Here is an 11,445-nt window from a genome sequence, read left to right on the forward strand (position 1 = left end):
CAAGGCGCTGCAGTCGCTCTCCGCGCGGCGTCGGCTCCGTCCCGACACCTCGGCTAACACTCAGCGCTGGTCAACGGCCGGACGGAAATGATGACGCATTTGAAATAAGTATCTTTAGGATGTTTGAGACATAACTTGTAGTTTTAAAGGCAGGGCGGGTGTATGTTTCGCCTACGCAATTTTTAGATTGACAATAAAAACGGACGAGCTTTCACACAGAATCACGAATTGGTGCTGGAATCTGGTGGTGGAACTGGAAGAGTAAAGGTCGAATCTAAGCTTTTGAGGTTTCCCTTGTTGTCAGTCTGTGCAGAGGGCAGCTTCAAAATTGTAAAAAAAAAGATGCTTGCCGGTCTAATCTTTGAGCGGTACGAGCTTACTTTTAAAAACTCTCGGAAGCATATCTCCATTTGGTCCCATCATACCCACACCAACTTGGGTTCCATCTCCCACAACTTCGAGAAGAGAGACGCCCAAATTAGGAGAGGAGCTCGTTTGTTGATAATTTTGTAGGGGTTGGTTGAGTCAGTTTTTGCTGTTCAGCCTTCCTCTCAGCTCATCTTGCAAAACTACGCCCCTGTGCTCGGTCATTTCCCGGTTTGAGAGCCGGCGACGATTTTACGGATCTATTTGACCGATCGGATCTGCTGGTGACTTCCGTGTCTGTGCGTAGACGTAATCCACCCGTAGTGTGGCAGGCAGTGGTTTTTGAATGTTTGCACCACGCCCGTGGTGTATTTTCAGGCGGCCATGCTAAACGTCACTTATGTCTCACTGTACGCCACCTCAGCGTAATGCAAGCTTCCCATGACGCAATCAAACAATGACATTAAAGAGCATGTGTAATAAATAAAGAAATTTTGTTGTATAAAACAGCTTCGTTCATTCAACAACATACCTATAGTTATAAGTGAGCTTACTTCGTCATATTTGATGGTTACTTCGATACCTTCAGATGTGGAATATCCCCTTTAACACGCGCCTTATTGGCTAGTGGAATACGCTTCGCTTGGATGGGGGTCAGTTTGAATCCTCTAAGATCTAAAAAATATAAGATAGCTAAATATATCAATTCATAGGGTGGGTCGACCTGTACGCGAACTCACTTGTGCCAAAATTCGGGATTCCGAGGCCACGACCTTGGGGTCAAATAGGGCCCAACCGGGTCAGCCTCCAGATTGATGTCTCAAGTGCACCCAGACCTCCTCATGCAACCGCCGTGAAGTTAGAGATCTGTTCTTAGCAGAAGGCAATGGTCTTCAATTAAGGTCGGTGACCTCGTTTGACCTTCATAAGCCCAGGGTGAGCAAATACCTACGAGATTGCTCCTATTTTGTCATCCAAATGACCGTCAGGGACCCGGGTCATTTTAGGTCAGTGACTTGCTCGAACTTTTAAAAGTCTATGGAACGTGTCTGTTGCGGTCCCTGCCGTTAATAATTCAGAAATGAGCACCAGAAACTAGTCCATAAATAAAGCTCTCGCGTAAAACAACAGGTTAGTTTTGACCTCGGCCTGACCGTCATACCTGACCCTTCGCTAATGAAATTTGTTGTAATTCTAAATCAAATTGATTCATTCCCTAACAAGCTGTCTCAGGCATGTATGGCTTCATCTAACACTCTGTTGTAGCATTACTTCGAACGATGTCCTAGAAATGCCTTTCGCTGACAACCACGGCCTGACTTTGACCTACCATTGGTTGGTGACCTCGCAAGATACATTTAGTTTTTGCATCCAAGGATCTGCTATTCCATTCCCTACAGCTAGGCAAAGTTTGGCTTGCCCAGAAGTTATTATTGAAAACCTTCGGGGGGAGGGGGGGGGGGGCAAAATGTCTCCTCCCCGTAGTCTGGCGCGAATTAAGGCCCTTTTCACTTATACCAAGCAAAACATGATCAAACACTCATTCGAAATAACGGCATGACGTGGATGCTTATCATTGAAGGCTACAGCGATAGTGCATGAGGCCTTTGCATCCCCAACAGGGAAGGAATACCCATGCCGTAACTGAATATGTGCCTCGGTACGTTACAACATGTTATTTAGGTAACCGGGGACATGACTGGATGTTTTGTCCGCCTTAGTCTAAGCTGTCGCCGTTTTGTCCGCAGGCCCAGGCGCCTCTGAGGCAGTCACGGATCGTAGACCATCGTCGCCGGCCATGGGGCGCCTCACCGAGACAGATGGCATGATACCGCCGCCGTCCGCGGCCTCCTGTCGATGGCGGACGGCACCTTGTGGCCTTGCAACGGACGTCAAGTCTGACCGACTACCACCAGAGGCGCTGCAGGCGAACAGCCTCATTGCGTCTCGCCAGACTGCCGCAGCGGCGCTATGCGGTCCAGCCGGGCTTCAAACGCTAGATGAGCTGTCACTGGTGCAGTCAGCACTGCACACGCTTCGGTACCACCGCGGTCTGCGGCTGCAGCTGATCCAGCAGCTGTGGGCGCAGCTGCAGTCATCGGGGGCGACGGGGGCGACTCTAGCGGCGGCCGCGGAGGTCCACTGCGGCGAGCGCACCCCGCCACCCACGCCGTATCCATCCAGCCCGCCAGAGCCGTTGGCACCGGTCCAGGAGGTGGTGAGCGAAAGCGAGATGCCCTCTTCTCCGCGCGCTATCTCGACCGCCTCCAAGCCGCCCGCCGCACTCCCTTCCCCGACGTCCAGTGTGTCGTCGTCACCGCGGCTCGGCCTTGTCACTTTAGGTGACGCTGGCCCTACGCCGGGGGTCAATGCGCTGCAGCTTCTCCAGAGGAGCACTCAGCAGGTGCTTGAGAGCGCGTGCCGGGGCCTGATGGAGGGCGGCCAGGCGGGCGGCGTGCGCCGGCGCGGCAGGTCGTTGGTCCACGGCACCAGCGAGCACCGACACGAGCCGCTCTTCAGGCGCCGCTGTCACTACTGCGGTAAGATTTTCGGAAGCGATTCGGCTCTGCAGATACATGTGCGCTCGCATACCGGCGAGAGACCCTACAAGTGCAACATCTGCGGCAACCGTTTCACCACCAAGGGCAACCTCAAGGTGCATTTCCAGCGTCACAGTGCGCGCTTCCCGCACGTGCCAATGAGCACCGAGCTGGTGCCAGAGCACCTGGACCAGCTGCATCCGCCGCTGCTGGCACGGCTCGGTGAGCTGCCGGAGCCGGTGGGACCGCCGACCGGGCCACCACCGCCGCCGGTCGGGCCGCCGCCACTCTACTCGCGCGCTTTGCACGAGGAGGCGACGGCCGAGCAGCTCTCGCGAGTCAGCCGGCCGGAGCCCAGCGGTGGGCGGCCGCTCGAGGCGCTGGTGTCACTGCTGCCCGCTGGCCTCAAGCGAGCCGCCGTTGGGACGCCAGCTGTCGAAAAGCCGACGAAGCGCTGCGGCTGGGAAAGGCTGGTACCGGCGCAGCGAGAACCCCCAGAAGAGGCGGCGTGGGGTTGTCCACTTGTTGGACTGGAAAGACGGCTCCGCGGCCAGGGTCGAACACGGAGATAGCATGTGATTCACTGCGTGACCCGGACAAGCATGTGCGAAGGAAAGAAAGCTCTCATAAAGGCTCGCACCCCAGAGTAGCAATGGATGCCTGCGGTCGGTCTGACTGTTCTCCGACGGGGTCCCCAGCGCCATCTGCCCCCCTGTTCCCCAGGGACTCTGTTCCCACGCCCCTCAGAATCGCCGCCAGCCATCACCTGCCTGCCACTCAGCCTCTGGACCAGCCGGCCGTCCCAGCGCCAGGCACACTCCGTCGGCGCTGTTTCGGGCCGGCTCTGGCGGGACCGGCCGTCGGTGATGCGGCCCGGGAGCCGGCCGTGTACACCAGACTGCTGCCGCGGCCGGGCATCACCGACAACTCGTGGGAGGCGCTGATCGAGGTGGCCCACGCCTCCGAGACCTCCAAGCTGCAGCAGCTGGTGGACACGATCGAGAGTACGGTCACCGAGCCGAACCAGTGCGTCGTCTGCCAGCGCGTGCTCTCGTGTCGCTCGGCGCTGCAGATGCACTACCGCACGCACACGGGCGAGCGGCCGTTCCGCTGCAGAATCTGCGGCCGCGCCTTCACCACCAAAGGTAACCTCAAAACACACATGGCGGTGCATCGCTGGCGCCCGCTGCTGGTGCTGGCCGGCGGCGACTGCGCGCGACCCGCGCCGCCGGCGGACGGCTCACGTCGCGTCAGCGGAGCTGTCGCGACGGCCCGGTTCGTCGGCGCCGGCCACTCTCCCGAGCTGTCGGCTGGTGGCTGGGGCGGCGGCAAAACGGCGCTGCCGCCGCCGCTGGACCTAACGCCGTTGGCCAGCCTGCCGCGGCTGCCGCCTGGCCTCACTCAGGACGCCCTCGGTCTCGACTGCCCATGTACGTGCAGAAGCGGTCCGGCGGTGCCCGCCCGTACTGCTGCTAAAGTTGTGCGGTCCGCTCCGAGGTAAACCAGCGTGAGTGTTGCTGGGGTCACGTGCAGATTGTTCACAGCGGAAAGGCTCGCGTATGTGCTGTAGCGTCACACGCTGACTCTCAAGGGACGGACCAGTTTTATCTTTGCTGGTACGAATGCTAGATGTCATGACATTGTTTCCGCCCGTCATGACATTGTTGCTGACTTTGTCCCGCCCTTGTCGCCCGTGATGGCCGCAGCCTGTTACGTCACGCTGTCCAGAGTTGTGTCTCACTGCAACGGCCGACTGTGCGTGATAAGTGGCCTGCGCGTTTGCAGGGCTTCAGTTGTCGCTCCGATCCCGACAATCGCAGTGCAGATCCCGTCAGAGTAACCATCGATCCAGAGCGCAGACCCTGTCAAAGTAACCTCCACCCAGAGCGCAGACCCCGTTAGAATAACCTCCATCCAGAGCGCAGACCCCATCAGAGCAGCCTCCATCCAGAGCGCAGACCCAGTCAGAGTAACCGCCACCCAGAGCGCAGACCCCGTCAGATTAACCTCCACCCAGAGCGCAGACCCCGTCAGAGCAACCTCCACCCAGAGCGCAGACCCCGTCAGATTAACCTCCACCCAGAGCGCAGACCCCGTCAGAGTAACCTCCACCCAGAGCGCAGACCCCGTTAGAGTAACCTCCACCCAGAGCGCAGACCCCGTTAGAGTAACCTCCACCCAGAGCGCAGACCCCGTCAGAGTAACCTCCACCCAGAGCGTCACTGGCCACAGGATATGCAGCACCAAGGTGAGATAACGACTCGCTGTCCAGACGGTGGATGGGTCTTGGTCCTGATTGCAAACGGCGGAAAGACCTCGCTCCAGATGTGAGTTATCTTCTCGGCCTCATCATGTCAATGGCGCACGCGATGGTCTTCTCCATCATGCCACTACGGACCAGTGCCTGCTGTTGTGCCAGCGGTAGCGACAGACATTTCAGGTATCAGGCGCATTGCATGCACTGCGGCCGAGACTTCTGTTCAATGTCCTCAATCTACATCTGAAATAAATACATATCACTGCATTCCATTCCGGAAAGAAAACACGCACAAACCTTTTAATTTGGCTCCGGTGCTGCGATTGGTATCGTGATAATAGGGCCAAACATCACGCTATATACATCACGCATCATGGTGATGGGCATAAAGCAGCCGATAGCGATAACATAATCGTCGTCCACAATCCCATAACACATTTGTCCATGGACGGGAGCCCTATCAAAAGGTGCGAGTGTCCTTCAGTCTGCGATGTCATGTGACGGTGCCTCAGGGTGTTCTGATGTTTTCAGGTCACGGATGAGGGTGTGTATCTGACAACGCCAGACGCACAGTCTGTTAAGGTATCTACACAGTCTAAATCAGCACGGTCTATTACGGCTGCGGCTTCAGAGCGGTGCATCTGTCCGTTTGACGTCATTACGCGTGCGTGTAATCGTGGGCGCAGCGAAGCTTCAAGAAGTGAGTAGGTCGGAACCCCTTTTAAAATAAATCGCGTCCATGCGCCACTCCATCGTTAATGCAAAGTCCGCGCAAAAGGCAGGTGAACCATGACCCACACGATACCCCCCCCCCCCTGCCGCCCCCCATGGGTCCTGAGTATATGTTTGTGCTCACGATGTAGCTCGCTGTTCTGTACCACTTCTGTGCTTTCTGGGTGCTCGGCCGAGGGAAGTGTGACGTCATTGTGCATGGTCATCGCGCTCTGCGCACGTGACCCGTGTTTTGTCAGAGATGTGAATGGTGGCGATGTTGGTGACCTATCCAGAGCCTGCGAAAATGTACCTCTCAGGAGCCGTTTGTATATCAGCATATCACTCGGCTAGCAAGTAACATTCTAGTAACACATGTAAAGTGAGGTAGATGTCATTGATGAAATAAAGCCTAAATACTTATGCCACTTTTTCAGTTTCGTGGCGTTTTGAAAGCAGATGCCATGAACAACGTAAAGCATCACTGGTTTCTCGGCTGTTGCGTCGGAGACGGCGCTGAGCGCGGTTGATTAGAGCACCTGTCAGCAACGGTGTGTGAGAAGACGTGTGATGGACCTTGCGCTTGCCGCTATTTCGTTGTGCCTCGTGGATAGTCATGAGAAGTGTGTCGACGCTAAGTGGTCGCGCAAGCTGAGTACGCCGTTAAATAACCGAGCATTATTTGACACTGCAGTATGGTGTGCACACGTTTAAAATGGCACGCCAAAAGTAGTTTTGAGGCTTCAGTGAAGCACACAAACGCTAAATATTGCTGCGAAGTGTGGTTTTCGCTCTCATTCATCTTGAAAAGTTTTGTCACTTTGTAAGCATGGCACGCCGCCCTTGTCGATTTTCAGTGAATTCAAAAAAGAACAAAACGAGCAGGAGCATGCATCAACGCTTACGCAGGCCACATTTCAACTTTATTTTAAGCGGGTTGTGCCGCTCACAATTTTTTCTACACTTTCACCATGTCAGGGAATTAAACCCTGCACTAACTCTGTTCACCATGCCTGGAAGTTAAATCATGCACCGACCCTCTTCACCATGCCTTAGAGTTAAACCCTGCAGCACCCTTCTTCGACAGTTTTACGGCACATATAGCGGTTGGAGCCTCTGGGGTCCCATGGCCTCCAGGAAGTCTTCAGTGTTGCCTCTCAACGTCTCATTCAGGGGCGTAACAGCTTTAAAAAGCAGATAGGCCATACCAGGTTGTGACCAGATTTTATTCATGTGTAACGGTCGGGGTTTAACTGAGCAGTTCCGGCGGGCAGGGGGTTGTGTAATCAGCTGAGCAGTTCCGGCGGGCACGGGGGGGGGGGGGGGGGGCGCGTCCCGCTGAGGGTTAGCGGGCGGCGGCAGGAGGGTGCGGGTATGGTGAGATTTGCTGAGATTGGAGATTGTCTGGTGTTGGGAATAACGACAAGAGATTTTCGAAGACGGACTTTGCCTTTCTGAACGAGTGAAAACGAGGACGAACGCAAACACAACACATGCACCGCCCTGCACTCTAAAACCGTTTCACGTACCACCTGCCAAACTGCAACCAGTCTTTGTTGCACAACCTCCATGGACCGATCGCTGGGGATTATTGACCAGCATTCCCTCAGCGTTAGCTCCATAGAAATCGACTGAGGACTCGGGGTGGGATTCGGGAGAGATTGTGTATGAATGAGCAAGAAGTGTAGAGAAATCAGAGCTTCAGGGACGTCACCTAATGCTTAGTTGAATATGTTGACAGCTATTCCATGCACTTTTTCTCTTCAGTTTCATGGGCTGTCTTTGAAATGGCAGAAAAATACACCTTTAACCTTTACACCTAACCTTTACACCTATAAAAATGCACCTTTCATGTATTGTACGGCTTTTATACAACTTGTTGTACGGAAGTTGTGTTAATTTGCTAATGAATGGAAGAGAGAGACCGTTTCATTGATTGATAGCACGTCATGAGCAGAGCAAGTTCAGAAGAAAGGTCATATGTAGGTCCTGAACGGAAAGCTCAGTGAATATCTGTTCCTCGTCACATAACTAACGTCACATAACTAACGTGAATCACGCGTCGATTCTGACCATGAATCGAAACCGTAGATTTGTCAGCAGCTACCGAATATGTACAACTCAATATTGGTCCTACGCTGAAAAATATGCAAGCGACGTGTGGCCGCTGGCATTTTAATACGGCTCCATGCACGGACCATATAGTCGCTGAAAAAAGTGCAGACGCTGGCCTGTCCTCATGTCTGCATGTCGTCCGATGGCCCTGCACTAGCGCTATCAAACGCGTAGGGTCTCACTCTCCGCCTACGATTAGAAATACTTGAAAACGGTGCCGTACTTGACGCACAGGATTTTTATCTTAACTTTGACATAACTGAAGGGCACCACCCGATTTCCTAAAACAGATCCCTTTCACCGCAGCTTTCTCGGCAGGCGCCAAACGCAGGTGCGGTATACTGACAGGATTTAATTTTTCATTAAATATAAAGACTGAGCGCACGGCGAGCTCCAAAAGCCTGCCGGGCGTAGGGCAAATCAGTCTTCTGAACAAAATGGCCCGGCCCTATGCGTGGGCATCACTCCATAGCCTTGCACTACGATTATCAAACACGCGCAGTCTCACTCTGTGTAGTGTCGTCCGCTCTCACAGCCCGACCAAACACTACGTCAGGTGTTACCGTGAATATTTGCCCAATACCTCGGCAATAACAACAATAGCAATAATATAACGTCCGAGGCGTCCGAACACGCCGCGCCCCCGCCACGCACCACCACCCGAGGCCAACTCTCCCGCGCAACTGCCACTTGCCTGACGCGTAGGCGCCCTAAACAACTGCCATACACCACACTGTGACATTGATTATTAATATTTGTCAAACGGTGCCGTACTTTGGCTCACTTTTTCTCTTCAATATTTGACGTCCCTGGCGACTGCCACTAAATTCCTAAACACGCATCTGCATCATCATATCAGTAAGTGCCGAATGGTGGTATACAGTGCGACACGCTGCCGACAGATTTTCCATTAGCGCGTAGGTCCGCCCGCCTTCCATTAAGATGGCTTGTTCTGTTCACTCTGCCTTCTAAAAAGCCGTCACGCGCGGGTCATGTCAATATTGAGAACAAAGTGGCACCGCTTGCCATGCCAGGTGTTTGCTTGTATTCGATAGCCCTGCACTAGCATCGACAAACCGACGCACCGACACCCGACTGACCGCCCAGCGTGCAATCAGGAATGGCACCGCTGCCTGCAGGTGAGTCACCTCGCGGTGGCCTGTCGGTCGTCACCAGCCGGACCTGCTGAGGTGAGGGGCGACCGTAACAGGGACGCCCGTGGCGAGGGGACACGGGGTCGGAAAGGGGATACGGGATCCGCCGGACAGGAGCCGCGCTCTCCAGCGATAGAGACCTGAGTGCGCCTCACAGTGCAAGCCGTCGCCGTCGCCGACGCCGTCGCGTGCAAGACGTCGCCGCGCCGCTGGGCCGCGGACGCACCAGCGCACCTCCGAGCCCTCACGCGAAGGGAGCTGCCGAACCACCGCAGCCGCCTGGCAGGGACAAGAGCGCGGCGTGACACGAGACGGGTGCCGCCGTGCCGCTAGTTCATGATAACTGTCCCAGCACATTAGACGCGAGTCTACCGGTCACGAACAGCCACGAAAGAGCCGACCTGGGACCTGATCGCCTTTACTCTACAAGAGCTCGTCGTAAGGCATGCACGTGCAGAGAAAATCGCAATCGGGTTTTTCCTACCCGGAAAAGTGGTTAAAAAAGCGAAAAAGTGCTGGGGTAGAAAGTCAGTGGTACTGACCACTGGTCCCATAACCAGCGCGATGTTCTGCCCAAATGACGTGGATAGGCCAGTTGGCGACTGGCTGAGGACGGTCACGACGTTCAAACGGCTGAAACATGAACGACATCTGCTGTATAGAACGACATCTGCTGTATAGAACGACATCCTACCCTCAGGGGACGGATGTTGCATCGGAAACAATAGGCCGGTTGTACAACCATCGTCTTTTTCACCGTGTTTTTTAACATGGTCAGGTGAGATAGTCTCTCTGGAGGGAACAGCAGTTCTGCAAGGGAACGGCAAGGGAACGGTAAGTCGGAAGCCGCTGAGGCGACGGCGAGGAGGCTCCTCAGACGGTGCTGATATCAGCACACAGGCCAGCTGGATCCGGAGCGGTGGACACGGGGCATCCTCCAGCAGCGCGACACTCCTTGACCCAGCGGTCTGCCACCAGCACAGATGATGTAGGCTGACCTATCCACGTCACTCTGCCCGTACATCGGCGATCATTTTCTGCGCAGCGGCAACGCGCAGCCGACGAGGCGGAAGCAGCTGCCACCGTTTGTCAGGAGCATGTCAAAGCCGTTCACGACCGTCGCGTCAGAGACTTGCCGGAGTGGGGCACCGGCAGCCACGTGGCGATCTGGAACCGTCGGACAGGTCGCTGGAACGGCTACGTTATCATTCTGGAGCGGCAGCCATGGCGCCAAACCAGAGATACAGGGCTCGATTCCCCGCGGTGCCCGCCCTTCCTGCCAGGGTGAGAGGCATGCAGCCTCTGCAGCTGAGTGCGTCAAAGAGCCCCAATGATGGCTTCGTTGTTCGCCTTCTGAGTGTCCGAGTACTAACCCGGAGCTGGCGCCAACTCCGACACCGATAGGGGCACGCCGCGCAACATGACGTTCGGCCGGCTCTGTCCCACCCCATATGAGATGACGGCAGGCCGCCAGCGACGCCCAGCCCAAACTCGACGACCTCCTGAACGACGGCTGCTGCCGAGAACCTGATCGACAGCGGATCGCGAGCGAGCACGAACAACGAGGCGGCTGCTGAACCACCGTTTCCAACGTGGTCCCGCCAGTCACAGTGAAACCGTCGTTGGCCGTGTCCATTGATGGAAAAAATAAGCCGTCATTGTACATTGTCTCTATGTATCCTGTTTCCGTGGTAGAGGGATGTGTGGGGGTTCGGTCCGCTCTAGCCTCGCTTCTCTGCTAGAGCCGACCCTGGCATATCGCCGGAAGAGGCCACATGATCTGGCCTCGCCTCGCTTGACACTAGGCCGCCTCGCGCGGCCCGCACCAGAGGCGTTCGGGCTCGCGTGACATGCGTCTATCCACGCACCCGCATGATCGCGCGCTCGTCGGCCATGGTCTCACTGTTGATTACGCAACCTTGTTGCGGAGTTAATACGATCCCCTCGGGGAATTTTATCGTTTTGGCCGGGACTGGAGCAGCCGGGGTCAGGCCCCTTTATTCATCCTCGCTAGGTGGGTACGTGCGCACATGTATCTTACGAGCATTAGTTTTGGACACAATTTTTTATGTTTACGAGGAAAAAGGAAGATGTTGAGGGAAAAATTATATCAATTTTGTTAAGCCAGCAAGAGCTTGACAAGAACAAGCATATTGCAGTGTCTTTAATTACACAACATTCAATAACGGTAGCATTTTAGTAGTCACAGCTTGCACATAATTGCACTGGAAGCTAAATCCGATCGCGCCAGGATCGTCACACACCGGCGAAAGCGACGATCAAGCCGACGATTCGCGACGGG

General features: G+C 55.2%; 1 protein-coding gene across 1 annotated transcript; it reads left to right on the top strand.

Annotated features, from left to right (window-relative positions):
* Positions 1–2,016: 2,016 nt before the first annotated feature.
* On the top strand, positions 2,017–5,331 carry LOC119105540 (homeotic protein spalt-major-like). Its single transcript, XM_037229003.1, has 5 exons — positions 2,017–2,026; positions 2,349–3,118; positions 3,775–4,104; positions 4,692–4,742; positions 5,326–5,331. Exons 1-5 carry the CDS (start codon positions 2,017–2,019, stop codon positions 5,329–5,331), a joined length of 1,167 nt encoding a protein of 388 aa, XP_037084898.1.
* The last annotated feature ends 6,114 nt before the right edge of the window (positions 5,332–11,445 follow it).

The sequence above is a fragment of the Pollicipes pollicipes genome, unplaced genomic scaffold (assembly GCF_011947565.3).
Source record: "Pollicipes pollicipes isolate AB1234 unplaced genomic scaffold, Ppol_2.1 Scaffold_6138;HRSCAF=7277_pilon_pilon_pilon, whole genome shotgun sequence".
Classification (NCBI taxonomy): domain Eukaryota; kingdom Metazoa; phylum Arthropoda; class Thecostraca; order Pollicipedomorpha; family Pollicipedidae; genus Pollicipes; species Pollicipes pollicipes.